Source organism: Cyprinodon variegatus, unplaced genomic scaffold (genome assembly GCF_000732505.1).
Source record: "Cyprinodon variegatus isolate N-32 unplaced genomic scaffold, C_variegatus-1.0 Scaffold299, whole genome shotgun sequence".
NCBI lineage: Eukaryota > Metazoa > Chordata > Actinopteri > Cyprinodontiformes > Cyprinodontidae > Cyprinodon > Cyprinodon variegatus.
In genome coordinates, this window is record NW_015150752.1 from 466,806 (window position 1) to 491,650 (window position 24,845).

The window sequence follows — 24,845 nt, forward strand, 5'->3', positions numbered from 1 at the left end:
CCCTACTGCAGCAGGCCACAGCCGTGGAGATGAGAAGATATGAGATGAGATGAAATGAAATAAGATGATATTCCTTATTGATCCCCAAGGGGAATTTCATCCGTCAAAGGCAGAGGCAACAAAAATAAAATGAATAAAACATCAAACGCATTCAAAAATAAACAAATGAATCATAATAACAATGAAAGATAAACGATCACACAAACAGGCACTGTCTGATCAGGAAGAAAATTAAATCAGAAACAAAGTAAAAAGAGGGATAATTGTTCTTGTGAGCAAGAACAAGCCACATCTTGATGAGATATTTGAATAACATATAAAACTTAGAGTTTTTATTATCAAATTAAATGCTTTTTTTTTTTTTTCAAAATCATAGATTCTCTAACTTTATTGCACACATTCAACATTCACATATAGAACCAGGTAATATTGGTTTGTTAGTATAATTTCATTAAAGTTGTTATTAAGAGATTCCTCTTTGTCCCTTTTCCGATGAGAAATCAGTTGCTGATAACAAATCTGGCCAGTAAAAAACTTTATTACGAAAAACAATAGACAAGAAAAGAGGCAGGTTGCTGAATTTCCATCAAACCTTCTGACGATTTCTCAATACTGAAGACATTCAATAAATATTTAAACTGACACTTCTGGATTTATTTTTCAGATATCAAAATGATTTTTCATTCACTAGCAGCAAGCTTGACATAGTGATCGAATGAACCTCCATAACGCCGTAGCTGTTTTAAACATGCTATGACAAAGTCAGCACATCAGCAGGTGCTGACACTGAGGTTTAACAAATGAAGCCTTTCTGCTCTTGCCCCTTTATGCAGCTGCAAGCTCCTCTTCTGCAATGATCTGAAAAGAGTTCAAGAACGGACTCCCCAAAATGGAGAACATTAACAACGCATTATGAAATGCCTACAGCTTTATTAAAAGTATTGTTACATTACAACAACAAACACAGTTTATATATCATGTTTTCAAGGTTACGGGGAAGTGGAAGAAAAAGGACAGAGGGATTTTTATATTTCTTTAATACATGAAGTGTTGCATGCAACTGATTAGGTTAAAAAGGGAGTGAAATTGTGTTTTAATATTTTTGCTATTGAAACCACACAGAATCCCAAGCAAACTGACTGAACATGAGCCATTTAGTACAGAAGAAAGAGCATCGCTGGATTGGAAAAACTGGTAGAGACACACCCTGCAAGACTTGCAGCTGTAACTGCAGTAACAATTGGTTCTCATAGAGAACCTACAAACCTACTGTTGTTTGTTACTTAGTCACATTAAATCAGTGTGCATTTAAAATCGGACAAACTATTACAAAGTGTACTGAAAAAATGCAAGATACTGTATGTTATGGAAGAAAATATGAAGTTTATTCATGCATATTTAAGAAATAAGAGCGCACTTTGTTTGGACTTTCTGTGATACCTTAGAAATTGTACAATTATTTCTCTGCATGCAGCGGCCATCAAGGAGCCATAAAGCTTAGAAGGGATACGTTTTGTGGCCTATAAATACCTGTGTGAATGTAGCACAGGTTGATGGAGGCAGTACATTGCCTTTGAAGAGGGATAGCAGGAGAGAGAAAAAACATCTTAAATCAGAAACAGGCAAACCAAATTAAAGGGGGTACAAATCCCCCATGTGTATGCTCCCTCCCCATTTCTGCCCTATCATCTATCTCTGGACCATGGTGGGGTTGTCATGTCGACCAGCCCACAAGTTACTATGACAACGGCTCGAGGGGAAGCTCTTGCTAGTGAGGATATTGCCTCCTTGGGGAAGCAAGAAGGACAGGTGGAATGTGAGCTCAGACAAAAGGACTTACAGACACTGAGGAGGCGTTAAATGAATGAAGAGGTCAGGCTGGAGGATGTTAACAGTGAGTTTGGGTGTTAACAATTAGAGTTATGCAAACCAAGACACAGCATCAAACTCTCCAGTAGTAAAGAAGTTTCTCCCTGCTAGACACGGCCAGTGCCTCTTACTGTATATGATGTATTACACTTTCAGGTTGGTGCCATACCCCGGGGCAGTAAGGGTTGTGAGCAAGGGAGGGAGTGACATTAAGGACCCTCCAAGGTGTCAGATTGGTCCCCAGTTTCCCCCACTTTTTGTCATATAAATGTCATAAAGACAAGTTTGGAGTTGGGAAGCTTTTCGGCTCTCCTTCTCTGCCTGGGGGGTATCACAGTGGTTAATTGCCCCATTAGCACTGACAGGGTAAATTGGTGGAAGGGCTAACTATATATTTCAGTGAAAACAACAAACGCCTGGCATACAGCCGAGGACATGGCAGCACAGCTCGAGTTACTGCACATCCTATCCATGTTTGTGTGAAAATTATGTAAACAAACACAGCATGTTGTAGTATTAATAAAGCCAAAACTGTTTCACCTTTTGTCACAACAGCCTCAAATTTGAATTGTATTTCTTTAGATTTTCTAAAATCGACCATCACAGACTGGTGCATTATTGTAAAGTGGTAGATAAGTGATCTATGGAAATAAAACAGATTTACTAATAATAATTAGAAAAAACGTGGATTGCATCTGTGTTCAATCAAGCTCAAATCAAGCTCAGGAGACCTATAGGAGAACATTTATCAATACAGATTGAACCCCATAGGATGATGCTGCCACCACCATAATTTAAATGAGGAAAATGAGATGCAAATTTAAAAAAGAAAATGCATATTTATCTTTTGCTTCATTATTTTTTTTTTAAATACTAGAATTAAGTGACATTTATGGCAATATGGGAAAGAGTTCAAATTATATAAATATTCCTGCCCTAAGTTAGTTAAAATAATATAACAATAAATGTATAGAAAAAGGCATCATACGTGTGGCGAAAACACAAGGACAAATACTAACCAATGTGGAGGATTCAATAAAATAAAAAAAAAATTGAGGAATGTTTAGTTATTTAGGCTGTTAGTGCTCTACCCTCCATATCTACACGTCTCTATAGTGTAAAAAATGGGGGTACATACACCATCATTTGAGTATTCCTGCAAAGAAGGACAATATATTCTAATGAAATGCTGATAAACTGAATTATTAAAGCCAAATATTTTGCAAGAACAAATATCACAGCCCTTAGTCAGCCAGAAAAAACACTAACAAAAAAAAAAATCCAAAACATAATGGTCGAAATGTATCTGATACATTTTTTCTTACTCTTTTTTAGGAAAAAGAATAAATTTTTTTGTTTTTGTTGTGCAAAATAGCTTATCTCACCACCAACTGACGCACCCCGCAGTCTGGACCATAACGCTGGAACTCATGCTGCCATTCATTGTCGTTGTCTTCCGTTACGAAAAATGACAAATTGTCTCCGATTTAACGGCAGCCATAACAAGAGAAAAATCCATGTTTGCCTAAAGACAACAGAGCAGACAGTGATTTATGGTTTTGATAACCTGCAGTCTTTGATACAGGCCTCTGCAAGATCATAACTTCAAATGTGGTCCAATCGTAAAATATTTATGTTTCACAGACGCACGAGACAAATCATTTTGGCGCTAAATTAATTGGGGAGAGAGGGGGACAATGATTTAAGTTTTTACACATTTATAGCAGGAAAATTAATTTTCTTTTATTGTAAAATAAGACAATATCTTCATTTCTATCATATATTCAAATAAGGTCTTGGATAGCCGTTAGTATTTTCAACCTTATGTGGATATAGGCCTATTACACATTATCTCTCATTATTTGAATATTTTTAAAGAGCATACATTTTGAACTTAAAATAAATGCAATGTTGACTATTTAAATATATGGGGGATCGACAGATTGCACATCCAGCGTGAAATCCACAATAGCATTATCATAACAATGGAACTGAGTTGTAAGGTCGGACGATCGGAGAAGGCGGATGAAAAATAACGCCCTAAAGGTCTTGTCTAAGGACAAACATTGAAATGGACACGTCATTTTTTGATTAAGGTTCTTTTTTTTTTAATTATTATTATTTTTCAGGAAGATGGAAATTAAATCAGAGATACACTCTGCCCAAACAGCTGAAGTAAAATCAACAGCGCGTCCGCTTTACGCAGTTATTCTTTTATTGTTGCATTAAATAATTTGAGATATTTTAAAAGGAATATTACTTTTCTAAAATTGTTTTAAGATGTTAAATCCTCAACTTTCATAAAACAGATCCTTCAAGTTCAGATATTCAGTTATTTTCTGGAAAGTAATGAGGTGCGTTTTATGTCTAAGAATGGACCTATGATTGGATATTGCATCTTTTCTAGGCTAAAAATGTAAATATGAGATATTAAAAAACGTCCTGCGGGGCCTGGGAGGGTGAGCGGGTTTGTGAGAATGAAAAGAAAGAGACATTTTGGTGCAGGTCGCATTTTTTGTTTATAGGAGTAAAATTTTGTCTATTTTTTCAAGACTTTCCATTGTAAAAAGCGTCGTTTTCAAAAATTTTGTTTCTGTTTTTGCTTGAAAAAAAAGCTTCAAGCTATATATTTTTGTCTTATGTGATATTATTAAATAAATCTAAAAGAGAATTTCCATCTATATATTTTCACCAAAAGTCACGATTTTACCTGTAAAATACACTTTTTCTATATTTTTCCTCTTTCTAAAAGCAGTCTCCGATGTGAGCTCTCCGCCTCCCAATTCCTCCCTCCCTCTGCTCTCCCTCTCTCTCTTCTCTCTCTCGCGGAATCCTATTGATCCAAACGGGCTAATTAGCGGTGTCTGCGCAATTACGCACATGCGCACTGCGCATAATCTCAGCCATTTTTTGAAGGAAACTAATTAGCAGGAATAAAGAGCCAAGTGTTTTTTCCTCCCCTCAGTGATCAGAACTCATTCTACCTCTGGAGCTCGCACAAACCCCTCCGTCCCCATCTCTTCTGTTTACTACAGCCACTCTATGTAGCTTTAATTACACTGTTGTTTTGAAACAACTTGGACCCCGCTGCTCCCTCTCTCCAACCCCCCCTCTCTCCTTTTCCCCATTTTTTTTTCTTCCTCTTCTTGGCTCCGTTAAAACACAGCAAAGGATCATTCATAAGGAATGAGCGGATACTCCTTACGATTGCTTTCAGGACGACTCGAGATTCTGCGTGCGGAGCTTTGAACCGGAGGAGCTGCAGAAATGTAAGTGCGCCGTTTGTTTACGATGATCCGGGGAAGCCGAGGGAAGCGAGCCGGGGAAGAGAGGGAGGGAGGGGGGAGCGTTTGGCCAGTACAGCCTGTATTTCTTACGGATCCAATTTTTGTTGTTACGTTTGCCAATCAAATAACCTGTCACGTAACTTTAGTGTGGTTTCAGTTGAATCAGAAAGTGCAAATCTGGAGTAGGGCGCAGTGTAAACAAAGGCAGAAGTGGAAGACTCGGATAGTCGATCCGTGAACTATTCAAGCTGATGTCTGTTTTTCTTTTTAGACAAACCCTCCCTTTGCTACGATGGTTCCGAAAAAAATAAATAAAATAAAAAAATAATATATATATATATATATATATATATATATATATATATATATATATATATATATATATTAGTAATTTACCTTCTGGGTTTTTGGAGATCAACTTCCATCTACATATTCTTCACAAATAACATTATCCAGCTTTAAATCCATGTCCTATACTAAAAACAAAACAAAAAACAAAAAAAGTATAAAGCACACAACTCTTCTCTGCTGGCTCTCATCCCCTTTCATATCCCTGCCTTTCCTTTCTGTGCTGCACACTCATACACCCACACACACCTATTCACACACACACACACACACACACACCCACACACCCCAACTAGGGAATCTATGCTTACATGTATTATTTTTTTTGTTACATTTTTTAAATCATTGTTGTGTTATTAACCAATAACCAGCATGTTATATGTATTAATATTTAAACACTGCTATAAAACAGCCTTAATGGGCCTGTAATAAGCTCATGCATGTTTAATCTCAGGTGAGTGTTCTTAATTGACATAATCAAAATGTGAAGCACAAAAGGATGAGCACTCATTAACACACACAAATGGACAGACACACACACACCCATCGTTAAATGATGGTTTCCCGCACTTGTGATCAATACAGAGCCAGGAATGCTTGTATAAATAGTTACATTGCCGATAGACCCCAGGTTATTGATTGCAGTGTAAATGAAAATCTTTATCAGATTAGAGGCTGTTCTCAGCTGCTGGCAGGCCAGGCTCGGCCCCCTCAGTGATCGCTGGGCAGGACAGTGGACAGCTGCAGTGGGCAAGGGTCTGTGGCCTGTGACATAAACACAGTGCATTAAAGCACTATCAGGGTGCCGATATGAGCCATATATCTTGAAGCTGCAGAGAGAGATGAGGGGGTGGGGGCTGGACACAGACGAGAGATGGGGGTGCTTAAGAAGGAGGAAGAGGGGGGAGGGTTTCTTGAAAAGGAAGGTGAAAGGGTAGATGAAGGTCTCACCTTGATTAAAAAAAGGTCAGTAATGAGATTGTGAAACACACATGGACTAACAGATGTCAGTGAGGAACTTCTACATCTATTTTTTAGTGCATCTGCAAAGTAAATAATTGTTTTGTTCATGCTATAAAAGCAAATTGTATTTTAAATATGTCAGCCATGATCTAGTTATGGATCAGAAGAAAACCTCTTTTAATTATGCTGACTTTTTTTTTTTACTTGAAAATTAACTACAAAAAACCTTTAACCTATTATATGAACTATTATGAACCAAAGACATGCAAATAGTGTTAAAAAACTAGGGCATAGATTTAATGTCCATAAGTGCATATTTTATTGAAAAAAAAAAACTCAATTTCTCAAACAAGTTTAACAATATCAAATAAAAGATCATAGTTTTGAATAGGTATTTCAAATTTTATTCAGGGCTGGTGAAAACCTTGGTCAAATTAAGCATAAATCCCACAAATTGGCAAGAAGGAGTTTAGCATGTAATACCAAGATATCCTGTTGTCTTACAATTAGTCTTCCCAGATGCAAAGTGAAAGCTGCAAAGACTAATATACTGGTTATAGTAAGTGTTCGTGTATCTTCTGTGCGGCATTTTCATGGAAGCCCTCTAGCTCTAAAGCATACTGTTCTCTATTTAATCCTATTCCCTGAGGAATATTACAGACCTCCAGTGAAGCCTTTACCCACATTCCTCTACCCAGTTTAGCACTCATGCTATTGATTTTCCCATTAAGGGCTAACGCTAACCCCTGGGTAACCAGCCTTTGGATTGTGCACTGTGAATGTTGTATTAAACAGATGTTTTCCAAGGAATCTGATCAATGACTCCACTGTTATGCAATGGTATTAAGATTACTCATGGATTTTTTTCTACTTTTTCTCTCTATCTTCTGTCTGTCCAAAAAAAAAAAAAACAGGTGGTCTTGTAATGTGCGACAGCTGTAGCCTCTGGTATGGACACCGGTGAGGGAGGAGGAGGGGATGGAGGGGGAGGAGAGGAGAGAGATGCTGACCTCAGTCCTCAGGCTTTATCTCTTCCTCTCCTGACCCTGGCGGTCATTCCTGAGCAGGGGTCGTCGTCCTCTCATACCTCAGCCATTGCCCCTGCCAAAGAATCCCTGACCCCGCCTCAGCAGGGGAAGAGGGGCGCAGAGGGGTCCAAGGCTGGCGAGGGAGGAGATGAGAAAGAAGGTGGCCGACATCCGCTGGAGAATGAAGTGCAACAAAGGTGTGGGTTTAAAGAAGACTTTGCGGAGGGATGTCTGTCAGGGCAAAGGAGAGATGAACGTAAGGTACATGAAGATGTGGTAGAGGCCTCACATACAGGGGGCCTCCCAGCGGCCCTCAGCAGCAGAGGCAAAGAGGAGGGTAAGGAAGAGGAGGAGGCCATTTCAAACCAAAGTCAAACCAAATCCAAATGTTCTTTATTACCTCAACAGAGCCAGTACAGCTCTTCTTCCAGCACTGCAATGGCCAGTGGCACACTCGACAGCAAAACAGCCGCCTCTCCAAAGCCCTCCCACACTCCCTCCTCTTGTCCAAAGCCCTTCCCTATTTCTTCAGTCTCTCCAAAGCACTTCAGTTGTCCATCATCCTCTTCCTCCCTGCTGAGCGAGACAGAGGTAAAGGACATTAAGGGAGATCAGGGCTGGATTTCTGGGTTTCCACAGAGCTTTAGATCCCAGCAGTCTTCTATGGCTTTTCCGCTGGCAGGTATAGAGCCTGCTGGTGCACCAGAAGATGATGTGCTGGCAGGGGTTCCTCACACTTCCATTTCCAACGGAAATGGTGCCAAAGCTCCAGAACCAAATGAAAGTCAGTTAGACACAGGAATCGAAGACGAGAAAAACAAAGAAGAAGAACAAAGAGAAGGTGTTCCTAAAAACCTCAACCAAGAGCTTTCTAATAACTCACTGACCAGCCACATGACAATAATGCACTCACGCAATTCTTGCAAGACTCTCAAATGCCCAAAGTGTAACTGGCATTACAAATCTCAACATACTCTACAAGTTCACATGAAGGACAAACATCCAGAGACGGGTGGGCAGTGTGTGTGTGGCACCTCCGGGGGAAAGTGCGTCTGTGGTGGCGGACCGCAAGGTGTGTGTGGGTACTGCACTTCGGGGAAACCTCATCCTCGTTTGGCACGAGGTGAAACCTACGCCTGTGGCTACAAGCCCTACCGCTGTGAGGTCTGTGACTATGCTACTTCATCAAAGGGCAACCTCAGCATACACATGCAATCTGATAAACATCTCAACAATGTTCAAAATGGGGGACATGCAAATGGTCACATGCAAAGCACTCTCAATAACAACAGCAACAAGTCTTCTGGTGGTCACCCAGTGGATGAGCAGCCATACAGCAAGTTACCCCTCACTATTCCAACACCCACTGCCCAGCCTGCTAAAATTACATCACCTGCCCAACCTCACTCTCATGGCAAGCGGTGGCGATGTGACGTATGCGACTATGAAACCAGCATTGCCCGCAACCTCCGCATACACACTACAAGCGAGAAACATACGCACAACATGCTCCGGCTTCAGAGAGGCTACTACCTGTCTCACTGTAGGGGTCTGGCCCCACATCTTAAACACCTGCAAAACCCAGGTGAGGAATTTGTTGTTCAATTTATCCTAATATCACTTATTAAAAAATAATTAAGAATTAGTAAAGTAGTATTAATTTTTATGCTCAATTGTAGGTGGTGAGCTTACCTTGAACATGAGACTGACTGGTCAGCAGGTGACAGAACAACCAGTCACCCTTGGGTCTACGCTTACTCCATCACCATCCCCCTCCCCATCTCCTCCTCCAGCTCCCTCTATGTCTCCAACTACACCCCTTTCCCAGGGTGTGTTCCAATGCCTTGTTTGCTTGTGCTTTTCTTCCGACAGCTTAGAGTCTGTAGAGAAACACCTTAATGCGCCCCGCTCCTTGCCTCAGTCTGAGTGGTGCTCCCTTGTAGCAGGTGGTTGCCACTGTAAACTGTGTGGCTACACCACCCCTTTGAGGGCCAACTTCTCCTTACATTGCCAGACTGACAGACACCGCACCCGTTACCAGCTTGCTGCTCACCTCCAGGAAGGTGGAGACAGGGGTCAGGAAGGCGCTTCCCTCATAACTAAGGGAAACCCTGTCCAGCTGCGGTGTAACCTGTGTGACTTTGTAACAAGCAGTCTGGAGAAGCTACAGGGGCATTCCCTCACTTCAAACCATGGGCTGAGCTTTCGGGTATACAAGGTAAGGCTAAGAACCACATTTTATCCTATTCTGGCTAAAAATTATGATTGCATACCTCTCACCAATTAGAAGATATCTATGTAGAAAGCTGTTTTATAATACTATAAGTAAAGTTGCATATTTTGTTCCCTCTCTACTTTAATTTCAGTTCCTGCAGCAGTATGATGGTGAGGTTGATGGAGGTTCATGGTTGTTCCATTGTCTTCTATGCAACCACTCCTCTTCTTCTAAACTGCAAGTACTAAAACACAGTCAAACATCAGCCCATCAACAAAGAGAAGGGCTACTGCAGCTGCAGCCAATGGGCGGAGAAGAGCTGGCAGCCATTTTTACCATCAGAAAATCCCAAAGTGGCATACCAGGTGAGAATATGAAGTGTAGGGTAGTCATGCTAGAATCTAAATGTAACATTTAATCAAAACACCCTGGTTCCCTGTTCAATTAGATTCAGTTCTACTCAGTTTATGTATATAGCGCCAACTCACAACATATGTCATCTTGAGGCACTTAACAGTCACAATTCCACCAGATCCTGCAGTTATTCAAGCTGATTGCATCGACTCAATGACTCTTAAGGTGACAATGTATGGAAACATTCAAACTGACTGAACTGCATGGCCTCATTGACATAGTGTACTAGAAATTATCCGTTCATATGATGGGGAGTGAAGATTGGAGGAATAGCATAGACATTGTGACGTGCACTTGGATGAAATAATAATCTAATTATTTAAAAAATATTTTTCCCAACACTGTACAAATTCCAGGTAAAGATCAATTTGCAATACTTTAAATTCCATGTTTTAAACTTGCATAGTTCCAAAAGTTCTGATCAGTTCCCATATTTCTCACATTTCCTAGAATGCATTTTACTGTCAAAATTCCATAGTTTTACCACCCTTTAAGAGCAACAGACAAAATAATGCAAAGTATAGCAAAATGTGATTGTATCTATCATAAAACAGAAAAGCAATAAATCTATATACTGAGGCAAAAATAATAATGACAGTAGGTATCACAGTATTACATGCATTTATTGTCATTTTTATATTTCTTTCATAGATGTAAAAAAAAAAAAGAAAAAATAGTTTTTCAACTATAGCTTTAAATCAGTGTTACCCTAATGGGCTTGTTGGGTATTCATTTTTAATTACCATGCCATGACTGGCTGTATTTTTCACTATATATATATATATATATATATATATATATATATATATATATATATATATATATATATATATATATATATTTTTTTTTTTATCTAAGCAAAGACGGAAAAAAAAGCAGTAGCTTTTATCAACCACCTGACCAGCATTGTCAGCTGGCTGAAAGAAGCGCAGGAGATGGGGGGCAGACAGCACTACGTTGCTATACGCTCAATGCAACCAAAAGAAAACCCCAGTTGTTCCAATTCATTCTCTGGATTCCCGTTAATATCCTTTTAGCCATGCAAACTGTTTTATTTAAAATTTGGTAAAACATTTTAAACCTTTATTTATCTTGATAGCAGTTAACTGCCTATGCCTATGTGTGGGTGGATTTGATTTCATGTTGCGAGGGATTGTTGACGCCAGAGAGTAGACAGAGAATTGAGATGAAAACTGTGAGAAAATGAGCAATGGCTGTTGCTGGGATATTGATCAAACAAAGCGATTAGTCAATACACATCCTTGTTATATCCCCAATCACCCCTGACAACAGCTAACTAGCACCTGCTAATCAATGGACTAAAACAGATCAACTGGAAAAAGACTGTAGGAGGCGGAGATTAGTCATTATTCTACAGGCTGCTCAAGATAAAAGCTGTATTTATATTGTCTGGAGTGTGTGGACTGTGTAACCCCTGAAATAAGTAGTTCAACGCTTCATTTGTGAAATTAATCTATCCTTTGATTTAATTCGCTCCAAATGAAGACTCATTGAAATGAGCTTGTGTGTTGCCAGTCCATTTTAGGTCTACTCCACCTCTGAGAGAATCTAATGCAGAATCAATGTGTGATCGATAGGGTTTGCAGGCAATCAAGAAGAATGAAGTGTTGCTAAAATACATGGTCTTCTTGCAAGAGGCTGCCTGAAGAATTATATAAATGGCAATAGGCATGTTTGTTAGACTGCATTACATAAGCCTCTGCGTTTGCATACCATAAATGTTGTCTTGTCCTTTACTAGGAGAGCTTACTGAGGACATGGAGACTTCCAGTGAGACCAGCACTGATCCCTTGGATACAACCAAAGACAAGAGTTATTTAGGAGGGAAAACAGCCGAGGAAACGGGTATTGCTGCTCATGCAAATCATTAAACATATATATGCAAGTACCTCAAATAAAATATTAGTTCTATATTAAATAGCTAACCTAATGTTCAAAATTTTACTTGAAGGAAAAACAAAAGAACAAGAGAGAAGAGATTCAATGCCTTTGGGAAAGCGGCCGCTTTCTTTACATGAGGAAAAGGAAACCCCAACCAAACGCCCCAGAACACACCAGCAAAATGAGAACCAGCAGGTAGGCATTTGAAATACTTGACAAAATATAACACCATATATATATGTATATATATATATGTATATATATATATATATATATATATATATATATATATATATATATATATATATATATAGCAATAAATGCATTATTAAATTATAACACTTCATGGATGATTTCTTTTTTACTAATTCAAGTTTTTCAATTTCAGACTGTCCAATGCCCATTGTGCCAAGTTAGACTCCCATGTTCAAACCTTCGACTGCATCTAACACAAGTGCACAGTGTGGCGCAAGACTGTGTAGATAAGCTCATAAGTGCGGTAAGCATGTGTAACTGTGTATTTGTTGCCCTTGCATTTATCAGGAAGTAAAATAAAATGAGAAGCTGAAGCAATGGGGGATGGTGGGGATGGTTGAAATGTAGGGAGACAATTCCATTAAGAAGGCACCGGAGAGAAAGGCAGCCGCTTTTTTTTAATGCATGTTTAAGTAGCTCCTCGCTATCATCTTTGATGCAGCCGCGCGTTCTCTTTGGATGTGTGTGTGAGCATCTTGTATAGTGGAAAGAGAGTAGGTTTGAGTGAGTGAGTGTAGGAAAAGCCAGTCTTTCTATAATGCATGTTTAAGTAGCCCTCTATTACCAGAAGTGCAGTCAAGCTAAAAAGGGGCCCCTGTGCTTTTTACTGTGTCTCTCCAACTAACAATGACCAGTCATCTATCCACATCACCATCCTCCATCTCCCTGGCCTGTATGCTAAGTGGCCTTTGTCTCTTGCTCTCTTCCCTCCTCTTCATGACTGCTTTTTTCACCCTTTCTCCCCTCTGCTGCCCCCCATCCTCCCCAGCTTCTCAAATCACTCTTTTATTTTTGTCCTGCCCCTTTCTTGCTGTCTCACCCAAGCCCTCTCTCAATTTTGTATGCTTTACCCCCTCTCTAGCTCACTGTCTGTCCACAGCAGTTTTTTTTGTGTTCTTTGCTTCCTAACTTCCTCCCTCTTTGCTCTATCTCTTTTTCATATTCTAGACCCTTTAGTACTTCCCCCCCATCCTCTGTCCCTCCACTCCTTCCCCGCCCTCACTCTCTCTGATAGTAATTGAGGTTCATTAATTCAGACTGAGGTGATGATGGCCATTATGTACCTTGCTTTCCAATTACGCTCTCTAGATTAAGTCTGACCTTCAGTTTTTCTCTACAGTGTGTATGTGTGGTTGTTCTTCTCTTTTGCAGCTATGAAGCTGTTACACAGTGAAGACTCTTGTCATGTAAATCTCATCTTTGGCTTTCTGTCCTTTCCTCAGGGTGGCTAGCTGTTTGCATAGATATATTATTTACCCTTGCTGCTGGAAGCAGTGGGGATGGAGGTTTCCTATATGAAGAATTATTTTTAAATAAATTAATTATTCACCTCAGCAAAGTTTTATTAAACCCTTGGGGCATGTGATGTAGGGACTGAAGGGCAGGGATGCATATCTCAACCAAGAGAATTCTTATTAACAAACCGATGTGCCTTACGTTTGCACAGCTATAAAGGCAAAACGAAAAACATATGATATATGTGGATGATTTATGACATTGTTAAAGTAATTATTTGCATATGTAATCTTTGTAAAACTTGGTATTTGCTTGCTGTTTTACTCCACAATTTGGATGAGTTTTTTGTATTACTGGCTATAAAGGGCACAGCAGTAGGAATTTTATATTTTCTTTATATTCTTTTTAGGTGACACCTTCCATTGAACACCTTGAGTCTCCGCTGGAGTCAGAACCACAGAATCTGATTGCTAAAAATGATCTGAACTCTAAACCTATGAAGAGCAATGATGGAAACTGCTCCCATACAGCAGAGTCTATTGTTAATCCACCAAAAAATAAAGGTTTGTAAAAAAAATATGTATAGAACTGAACAGTATTTATAAATATATTAAATTTGAAAAAATAAGTATGTTTTTCTGTTTGGTCAAAAAATTTCTCCTGTACTACATTTTCATGGGTCCGAACTCTGGTGCATTTCACAGGCATCTCAACGGAGAACACTGAGGGGAACGTTGCCGCACCCAAAGATGTCACAGCACTACTCACCCCACCCCTGGAGGACAACACCACTCACCCCTCCAATGGCACATTGGCTCCTCAGTCCCCAACTCAGACACCCCCTTCCTCTCCACCCATCTCCCCTCCCGGCGACCCCTCTCCCCTTTCGGATCGTCATGGTTACCGGTTTCGTTGCAGCAGGTGCAGCTTGGCATTTCCAACTCAGGAGAAGCTCCAGCTGCACTGGCAATACCATGCCATGAGGGCGGCGACAGAGTGCCCCCTTTGTTCAAGACAATGCCGCAGCCAGGAGGCCCTGCAGAGACACATGCAAAACACGCACTCACAGCAGGACAGCACCCAGGGACAAAATCCTCTCTTTGCACCACACACTGCACCATACCTGGAGCATAATAAGGATTCAGTTCAGCAAGAATTTAGTTTATCACCTCAAGTTGGTCAAGAAGCAGGAGAGGGTGATGATGACAAGATAGATGAAGAAACACTGGGCATGGAGGTGAGCGAGGAAAAAAAAGTAGATAAACCTAAAGAGAAGGAGGTTTTCCACGAATGTAATGGTGTTGAGAAGAATTCAACAGAGTTTGAGAAAGGCCCGACAGAGGAGGTTGTATCAGAACCTACTTCTAGCCTTCTTGTCAAAAAGAGCTCAAACCCCACAATGGATCGTTATCTAGATCCATCCAGGCCTTATAAATGCACCATATGCTCAGAGTCTTTTACTCAAAAAACAATTCTTCTGGTCCATTATAATTCTGTATCCCATCTCCATCGGGCTCGAAGAGCCCTGCAAGACTCTGGCACAAATTCCATGGCCCATGAGTCCCCACGTGGCCCAGATCCTAGACCTTATCGCTGCAGATTATGTGGAGTTGGGTATAGTCAGAGTTCCACACTGGACATACATCTTCGTTCTGTGCTTCATCAGACTCGAGCTCGCGCTGCTCAGAACTCAGCTCAGCATACCCCAGAGTCAACTTTAACCCTTCCAGGTTCAGTTCCCTCTACCAATGCCCAGGTTGCTACCACCAGAGACGAAACCTCCAAAAGTTTTCCCTTTGACAACAATCCAAATGGGACAAGCGGTTCAACCTCATCCTCAGTGAGCTCAGGCTTATTAGGTGAGAATCAACCAACCCTCTGTGACCCTACAGAGTCCCAGCAAGCAAAGAAGAGGGTGGCAGAGCTCCTTGCATCAAGAAATCAAATGATGTTACTACAGCAGCAGCATTTAGCTCAAGCACAGGTCCAGGCTCAACTACAACAACAAACAGCACTGCTTCAGTCCCAAGCAATCCACCACCTCCCCCTAGGGACAGAAAATCTCTTCAAACAGCACTTCTCACTGGCACCAGATAACCTGCTTTCCCTTCAACAGCAACTACTCCTGCCATTTTACTTGTCAGGTGAGGTAAAGCTTAACCCGGAATTAAATGTAAAGAACCAAGATCTTGGCTTTGAAGCATCTTCCAAATTAATTCCAGAAGAACAGGTAAAGACAGATTCCAAAATGAGATCCCAGCCGGAGGAGAAACACACCAAGAAGCAAAATTCAAATTCAACTGTTAGGCAGCCAAATGACCATTCACAAAATGATGCCAAGGCTGATGTAGTCTGCAGTGGGTCCTCCAAAAAGCAAGATAAAACAGAAACAGAACAAAACAATTCCTTAGTAATACAAGAAACAGAGGAGACGGGTGCTGTAAATGAAAGTCAGAAGCATCAAGTAGCTTGTTCCTCTTTTACTCATCTTGGATCAGAATGTCCCCCTCCAAGAGTGCCCTATGCTGCTGCAAATGGGGAGCCTCTGAAAGCTTTGCTACAGAGTTACGGCTATGAGCTGGCCCTGCAGTATTTACAAAGCAGACACAGACACCAACTGCAGAGTGTACAACACACTGACAAAAGTAAGGCGGAGGAGTATTCAGAGCAGGAAAAAGATGAACTTAGTCCTTTACAGAAAGAAAAAATAGAAGTGGGGATTAAAATTTGTAAAGAAGAAGAAGGCAACAAAGACATGTATTTAAAAGAACAGACTAGAGATAATGGATTTGCAAACAAAAGGAAAAAATGCTGTGAAACTGGACAAAAGTGTAGAGACTGTGGCAAGCTGTTTTCTAATGCCCTGATATTAAAAAGCCACCAAGAGTATCTTCACAGAATGTTATTTCCCACTGATGCTTTAGAGAAATTTTCCAAAGAATATAGACTACAATATGACCAGATGTACCCACTGGTCGAGCAAAAGCCAGGAGAGAATTCAGCTGTTTCCACCGAAGCTACAGCTTCTACGTCAGGCCCATGCAAAGAACCCGAAACCCCAACAGACTCTGTTAAGCATCAAGAGAAAAAACTGGAATCTTCACCAATTCAGTCTGTTTCAGAACCAATAAATAAAACAAATAACACAACAAAAGAACAGAAAATAACTGCATCTGCTGCATCATCTCAATCTTCTCCTTCTCAGCCACCTGAGCTTAAACAGGAGAAAGTGCCATTCCCTGAATCCTCTAGTACGGCTACATCTCATACTACAAGCCCAACAACTCTTCCATTGTCTAACATACCCATGCTTCCTCTTTCCTTGTCTCAGCTTTCCATACCACCATTGTCCATACCGAAGCTTCCACTACCACCAATTCCTTTTCCTATGGAGCTACCACTCCTACCACCAGTTGTGATGCAGTCTATGGCCCTCCAGAGTCAGCCATGGTTAGATTCAAGCATAAACCCTGAGCTGGCAAAATTTTACCAGCCACAGCTTAACCAAACCCTTCTTGGGCAACAGCCACAGCTTAGTCCATCTTTACTTGGCCAGCAAGCCCAACCCAACCCAGCTTTGTTAGGTCATTCCCCACAGCTTAACAAAGCTCTGCTTGGTCAACACTCACAACAGAATCAACATGGACAGCAAAGTCAAGGTAGCCCAAGTACATTGGAACAACAGCAGACTAAGAGAACAAGGACAAGAATCTCTGAAGAGCAGCTGTCTGTTTTAAGGAAACACTTTGATATTAATAGTCTTCCCAGTGATGAAGAGATCAACAAAATGTCTTCTTTGTCGGGTTTGCCTCACAAAGTAATTAAACACTGGTTTCGCAACACGTTATTTAAAGAACGCCAGCGAGACAAAGATTCTCCTTACAATTTTAATAATCCCCCTACCACAGCCCTGGATGATTTTAGAGAAGACATAACAATGAAGCAGAGTTTGACCCTTTCTCCATGTTCACTTTCTCCAGACCTCTCAGCAAACTCTTCCCCTCAACCCCAGATGACAGAGGAACCTCAAAGAGGCAGACGCTCTTCCCGAACTCGTTTTACAGAGCAACAGCTGGAGACCCTGCAGGGAGTATTTGAGGCCACCCCTTACCCCAGAGAGGAAGAATATGACAGATTATCTGCTCTCTTGTCCCTTCCAAACAGAGTTATTGTTGTGTGGTTCCAAAATGCACGACAAAGAGCTCGCAAAAATCAAGACCGTGGAACAGATGATGGATTAGAGGAGAAAAGCAATCTTGAAAACATCAACAGACAAATAAATGGTTGTCAAGTGACTGATGATGATCATCAGGATAATAGCTTTGAGGATGAAGAACAAGGTGACCATCATAACGAAAATTCCATGGATTTGACCTATGAGTATTACACCCACCCTGATTCCCCTTCCCTCAATTCTTCCATTCACTGCTCAGAAAGTGACCATCAAACATCCGATGGTGAACAAACATCTGCTACAAAGAAACAAGAAGTAAAAATAACTTCTACTCAAGCTAACATGGGACCAGCTTCTGGGAACACTCAAAATAGTAGTTTAGCTGAAGATATGCAACAGAAAGAGGTCTTTCAGTCATTGAAAACAGCATCTGAAACACCACCTCAAAGCCCAACAGAAATGGCCCAGAATTGGGCTGCATCCTCTTCACAAACTAGTTCTATACCAATCTTGTCTAAGGCTAAATCTGACCATGGAAAAGCTTGCAGTCCTTTAAGAGTTCAACCCTCTGAAAAAGAGGTTGACCCATCATCAAGCTCCTCCTCTGCTCTAAAATCAGAAAAAATTCCATCATGGACACCTGATGCAACAACGTGCCTATCAACCGAAACCCAGCCACAAGCCGTCACTCAATTTCAGTGTAGTCTCTGCCCATTGACTTTGCCATCCTTCCAACTATGGCAAGAGCATCAAACTAGACATCTTCTTACTGCTCAGTCCCAGGTACAACTTCTACACTCTGGATTCACGGACCGACCCATGCCTTACATGATGCTTCATCCTAACCCATCTTTAATGGCAAGTCAAATGCTTTCAGGGGCCATGTCCCAGATACATCCCAATCCCACACATCCAATGATTTCACACTTGAACAACATCCAAATTAAGAACACTTTCTCTGATCACTCTAGTAACACTCCTAACAATTCCCTGAACCTAACAAAGCAGAGTACAAAACATGTATCAGACACTAGTTTTGAAGGTCAAAGAGGCAATAGGGAGGTTGATGAGGAGCACAGGAGGGATAAACGTCAGAGAACCACCATCACTCCAGAACAGCTTGAAGTGTTGTATCAACGATACAGTTTGGACTCTAACCCCACCAGAGGAGTCCTTGAGAGTATTGCACGAGATGTTGGTCTCACAAGACGTGTAGTTCAGGTATAATTTTATTGATGAGCAAAATAAATTGTTTTGACTCATGCTTGTCAGTGTGTTGATAAATTTAAAGAAATCTTATTTTTTTTTACAGGTCTGGTTTCAGAATACACGGGCAAGAGAAAGAAAAGGACAGTTTCGGTCAATGGGACCAGGATCAAGCTTCACCTTGGGCCTGAACCACCTGCGCTGTCCATTTTGCAGGGCTCTTTTCAAAGTTAGGAGTGCTCTTGATGCCCATATGAGATCACGTCACTGGGCAGAGGCTGAAAGAGCAGGTTATAATCTGTCAATAAGCAATGGATCCAATGGACAGAGTGGGATAGGATTGACATCTGCCACAGACAGACCAGGTCCATCTATCCCCTCTGCTCCTATCCACAATCCCGAAAATGACAGGAGCAACAAAGAGTTTAGCCCCAAGCCACCAGGGTCTTCTTACTGTTCATCCACCAACCTGAAAAACCCAGAAGAGGATGAGGAATATGAGGATGATGATGATGATGACTACCCTTGTGAGGAGAGTTCTAGTATGGCTGACCAAGATTCTCCAAGTCCTGAAATAGCAGGGGATCAAAGTTCAGATATGAGTGAGACACAAAGTCAGCAGTACCACCATTACCATCAGCAGCAGCGCCAAAGGACACAGATGAGCCACTTCCAGGTACTTCAGCTTAAAACCTTCTACAGGAACCACCGCACACCAAACCGCCTTGAGTGTGAGACTTTGGGGCGGGAGCTGGGGTTGCCTCCACGTGTGGTCCAAGTAAGTAAAAAGCAATCAACAGTATTAAAGATGAAAAACCAAGCTTTTGAAGGGTAGTATGTGATACATTGTAATGAAAATTATTTTTTACAGGTGTGGTTCCAGAATGCCAGAGCTAAAGAGAAGAGAGCCAGGAGCCTGACCTCTGACACTGCTGAGAGAGAACCAGCTGAGCTTTCATCTAGGACAGGAGAGAGAGACAGAGCTTAAAAAGGCAGTCTGCTTCTTTTAGACCTGTTACCACCAGACTCACTAATTCAACTTATGTTTGACCACAGATACCCTGTCTACCTGCTGCCAAACCAATAACATGAACACCCCAAAGATCCAGAGCCACAGTGGCCCAAAGAGAAACTCTCTTAACTAGTTAGGGAGAGCCCAAACCAAGTCCTCTTTACCAGAGCTTTCCTCTTTTCATATTGCTCCTTAAATATTTCTTGGTCTGTCCTTTCTTGTTGACGCAAGCTCTTCTCCCCCAATTCCTCTGGAATCCCTGCTACACCAAACTCCATCTTTACATAAAAACACCATGCCACAGAGGCCAAAGAGCATTCTTCAAGTATGTGACCTCACTGCCCAACTAGACCTGCAGTCTACCTCTCAGTCTGCATGACAGACTCTCAGTGGGCCCTACACCAGACATTGCTAGATAACTAGCTGTGTAGCATGTAGTTCCAGTCTAGTCAAGGTTGGAAAATAAACTGTCAAAGAGATTTTAGTGTAAATAGAGAACTCCAAAAAAAATGAATAGAAATAAACTTGAAGAGAACAAAGCAGTGGAAATGAAACAAGAACAAACTGAATAATATCCTTGAAATACCTATGGGTATTCACATAGAGCTTTTGTAAAGACTGTCTCAGATTCCAAAGCTCATAACCAAAATTTTATATGTCTGTTGTTTAGTTTAAATGTGTTTGTTTTCAGTAACAAACTGCAGAGCGGACGTCTGTATGGTGAGGGGGTGTGATCTGCAGCTTTCATATAGGTAAACTGAAATCCAACAGACTGATGTGGTGCTAGAATACCACTCCACCCCCACAAATAACCAATGATAAGTCTTCTGTTGTACATGTGACTCCTTGTATGTTCCTCAAGTGGATAACCACCCAAATAGCACAGTATGTAAAGTCCAGTTTGTCCCAAAGGGGGTAAACTATTTTTTATAGCACTCAACCATTATACTGTATATGGAAACTCTAACCAAACTCGAATTTACATTGTGTGTGTTTAGTAATAATTTCTTAATGAAAAATCTTATGGAATGACACAAACTTTCTTGCTTCATTGTGTCATGATAATAAAAAGATTAAGACAAGCTTTCATATTTTTAGGTAAGGTAAATTACTGCCTTTCCATTTTAGTTAAATATACCAATGGCTTAACAATGTTATGTGATAAATGTAAAGCTTTCTATGCTCAGATAAACATGGCTCCTCTTCAGACGTAATCTTCAAACCATATAAACCTGTTTCCAAAAAAAAAAAAAAAAAAAAAAGGCCTATAGTTTTAACTTGGACTAAGCATTTCAGGAAAACTACAAAAGCAATTCTGCATTTCAAAGATCTGAGCTTTTCACCTCTGAATGAGATGATTGTTAAAAAAAAGGTATTAAGACTAAAGTGTTTAATAGTGTGAGGGGTAAATGTACAGTGTTTAGCTTTTGTATGGTTGACTCAAGACTTAATTGGATGTTTGACATGTAGCTCTCTTTTCCACATGTACCGAGCTTTCCTGCAAAGTTGAGGGGATAAAAAACTTTGGATGTTATTGATGTTATTTTTGTATTCTTAATTTATTTTCCTCCTTCTCCCTTCACACTTAATTTTTTTTCTCAGTTAATTTACTACCAGTCCTTATTCTACCTGTTGTAATAAAATATAACAATAATAGCTAAACAATAATTAATGCTTTAAGACAAAAATCCAAAGATGTGATAATACTTTAACCATATGAACTACAAAAATAAGCGCTACTGTTTACTTGATGATGTACTGCTGTTTTTAGAGAAGGAAGGAGTCCCTGTATCTAAGCTACTGTTTTCTGCCTCTCATAAGCACACTGGAGACTGTAACCAAAACCCCAAACTAGAGCCATGGCAGTCTGTAATATAGTGGTTGAAGAGTTTTACTTCTCTTAAGAAATGTTACATTTATTTTTCTTTTATACCATAGTGATGAACTTCAGCCCTTAAGGATGTCCAGTTTGCTGCTAATGTACTGTAGTTTCTAATGATATTGTAGAAAGATGCATGCTCTGATCGCTTTACCACTAGGCTTTAATGACTACAAACTGTAATGATAACTGTGATGCTGTTTATAAAATGCTCCTGTCATTCTGTTCAAAGGTAGCAATTGAAACCATATGTTCACATGCACTGTATATATGAATATACAGTATATATGGTAAAAATATATTTTTGCTTATTCATCTTTTTAGCTCTGTCCACAATTTCTCTGAGTGAAATCAGAGCTTGTTGGTGTCTGCCGTAAACCATGAATTTATCATAAACCCATTTCTATCTAACCTATCCATAGTACAGTCTTTGTCCATTTAGAAGACCTATTTGTGTCCGAGCTTTAACTTCCTGGCTGATGTCTTCAGATGTTGCCTTAATATTTTCACATAATATTTATTACTCATATGATTATGTGCTCCTTATGCAAAGTGCAGCAATACTCTTTGCAGAAAAACACCCAGATAACATTTTGTTTCCAAAACTGCACCTCACAAAAAGAATTGTATTCTTAGGCTTTCCTGTTAATGCCAGATGACCACAGCACCCAAAGGTATTTGGAAATGTTACCCTTGGATCCACCATAATTGTGGAGGTCATCACTTCTCTTCCTTATATATTTTTCTTCTCTTCTCAGCTTTTTTTCATTAATTCAGCCTAAGCAGTATTGAGTTGTTTTATTCTACGTTTGCTGGTGTGCGCCTAGTTAAAATATCTTCCGTAAAAGTGTATGTGGTATTTTGTGAATACAAAATACTATGGCAATTCAGCACACATTCAGTCTGATTACATGTCAGTGCGTAATAAAAATGCCATGCATATTTTTATACAATGTCTGCAAACATATGGTTTCAATTGTAGATGTGTGGGGCTCAATTCTATCAGGTTTCTTGATCAGTATACTATAACTTACAAGACAAAAATGGATTTCATGCTATTGGGAATTTTTTTTTTTGTCATGCCTCCAGTTTAAGATCAACCTTTTTAGGGCATTAACTTTTCAGTGCATATGAAGATTTTGCATAGATGTTTGAATGAGTTAAGCCCCAAACATAATACTTGTATGGTGTCTTTCTGTGTTGCAATGTCTTTGGTCAGTGAGCCCAGCTCAAACACTTTTCTGACTCCCAACTGACATCACAGCCAAGCTTTCCAAAGGATGTGGACTGAAAAACTCTGTCATTTTTTTTTTTTTCAAACTAACCAATGTTTACGACAATACCAATGAGCTTTCTTCTGTACAGAAATGTGCATTCCAAATACCACATAGGCAGTCTTTTGTTGTATATGGATAATTTAAAATTTTAATTTTTCCTGTATTCTCTTGATCGTAGTGACTGTAAGATGTACATATCAGAGTCCTTTAATGACAAGAAGACTCTGTTGACCTTACTGTAGGTAAAACAGTTCCTAATTTTTTTTCTGGATATGTTGTTGCCATAGTGATGACCAAAAAGAAACCTGTGATGTGCACCTGTCCTTATGTCTTGCTCCAGTGGTTTAGTGTGTCAATTCTATCCTCATCCCAGATTTTCCCTGTTGTTGTGCGTTTCTCCCTCTTTCCTTCCCCCCTTACTCCACTGAGCTAAATAAAGTCTGCTTTGGTGCATGCTCTGGTGTGATCCCTTTGGTCTAACTAAGAAAAGTCACTCTGTGAATGTTCTATTTCAGGGCATCAGCTCTCTTAAGGGTGTTACATGCTGTGTGTTCGGTATTGGGGGTGCATCTGGCTGGAAAGCATTTGGTGTGCAGTTGTGTGTCTGTGATGAGTGTGGAAGGCTTTTGGTGAATGGAGCCTTGACCTCTAGGGTCACTTCATTAATTACATCTCTGACATTCAGCCAGATGAGTTTCCTTTGTGACTAAATGATATGATGAATATTAACGACCTCGGATGAATTACATTGCTGCTCCTGCTGCTGATGATGATAATGTGTTTTACGACTCTGGGAGAGAGGGGAGGAAAATTGCATACTGCAGCACCTTTAGGACAAACTGATATTCATGTGAAACATTACAAAGAGCACAGCATAGTTCTGTGAATACAAGTTTATTATTTTTGCTCTTTCTCACAAAAAAAAAAAAAACAATCTTTCATTGGGTTGAAGCAACAGCGCTGGAATGCAGTTTTTCACATACAAGTCTTTCCAAAACTAGCAACTGTCTGTTATTTTCTTGCTGGAGGGCTGTTCATTTAGCCACTACACAGAATATCAACAGAGGAAAATATCTAGAGAAACTATTTTCTGGTTATAGGAAGCAAAGAAAAAGCAGATACATGGGGAGAGCAAAAACAAAGTAAACACACAAGAGGCCTTTGAGATAGCTTTGTATCTGGTGATAGCCATCTTCGAAAGTCATCGTGATAAAGTGATCCCCCACCATTTCTCCTTCTCTCTGTCCTCCCCTCTTAATCAAATGAGCACTGTGCAGCTGGTGGGGTTGCGGCAAAAAGGGGGTACAAGTGCATGTGTGCGCATGGAGCGTAGGTGGAGGGGGGGCTTTGAGGGATGGCGTGAAATTATTGCCTGCTGGTGTATATGTGTCGCTGGGGGTAGTAGAGTAGGGGGTTGGGGATGGGGCTGAGGGAAGGGGGGGTAATGTCATTGCCTGCTGGTGTATCTGTAGAGGGGGCTCATTTAGATTTAGATTGGTTATGTGAGGAGAGAGCTTGAAAGGCCAGCTCATGTTTATGCATGAATCCCAAAGCATGCTGCGGTGGTGGAGCCCCGACTTAAAGAGACAGAGCTCAAATGCAGCCGCTCATTCAGACACACCTTCTGCTTCTGAGGATAAGCTTTTATTTGAAGCTACACTGTGCTATCATACAGATTTTAATAAGCATGCAGCTGTAAGGCTGTTTGTGGCATTTTTTTTTGGTACAGGGTTTCTTGTACATATGTGCTTTTAACAAAAAAAATTCAAATTCTAGCTCT

The 24,845-nt window shown here is 40.4% G+C and overlaps 1 protein-coding gene and 1 long non-coding RNA gene across 2 annotated transcripts; one reads left to right on the forward strand and one right to left on the reverse strand.

Annotated features, from left to right (window-relative positions):
* Window positions 1-6: 6 nt before the first annotated feature.
* Window positions 7-6,340, reverse strand: LOC107090548. The gene is made up of 3 exons (XR_001481486.1): window positions 5,553-6,340; window positions 3,255-3,394; window positions 7-1,571 (listed from the first exon to the last, which is right to left on the reverse strand). It is a non-coding gene; the product is annotated as an uncharacterized LOC107090548 (long non-coding RNA).
* On the forward strand, window positions 4,664-23,518 carry LOC107090543 (zinc finger homeobox protein 4-like). Its single transcript, XM_015383971.1, has 11 exons — window positions 4,664-5,138; window positions 7,382-9,080; window positions 9,175-9,713; window positions 9,862-10,075; window positions 11,886-11,990; window positions 12,097-12,221; window positions 12,415-12,525; window positions 13,927-14,080; window positions 14,222-18,912; window positions 19,004-19,675; window positions 19,769-23,518. The coding sequence occupies exons 2-11, from the start codon at window positions 7,418-7,420 to the stop codon at window positions 19,883-19,885; spliced, it is 8,391 nt and encodes a 2,796-aa protein (XP_015239457.1). The 5' UTR covers window positions 4,664-5,138; window positions 7,382-7,417; the 3' UTR covers window positions 19,886-23,518.
* Window positions 23,519-24,845: the final 1,327 nt, after the last annotated feature.

Coding starts and splice junctions, on each gene's coding strand:
- LOC107090543 (XM_015383971.1), top strand. CDS start 7,418: ATGGACACCGGTGAGGGAGGAGGAGGGGATGGAGGGGGAGGAGAGGAG. Junction 14,081..14,221: donor TAATCCACCAAAAAATAAAG/GTTTGTAAAAAA, acceptor TGCATTTCACAG/GCATCTCAACGGAGAACACT. Junction 19,676..19,768: donor TGCCTCCACGTGTGGTCCAA/GTAAGTAAAAAG, acceptor TATTTTTTACAG/GTGTGGTTCCAGAATGCCAG.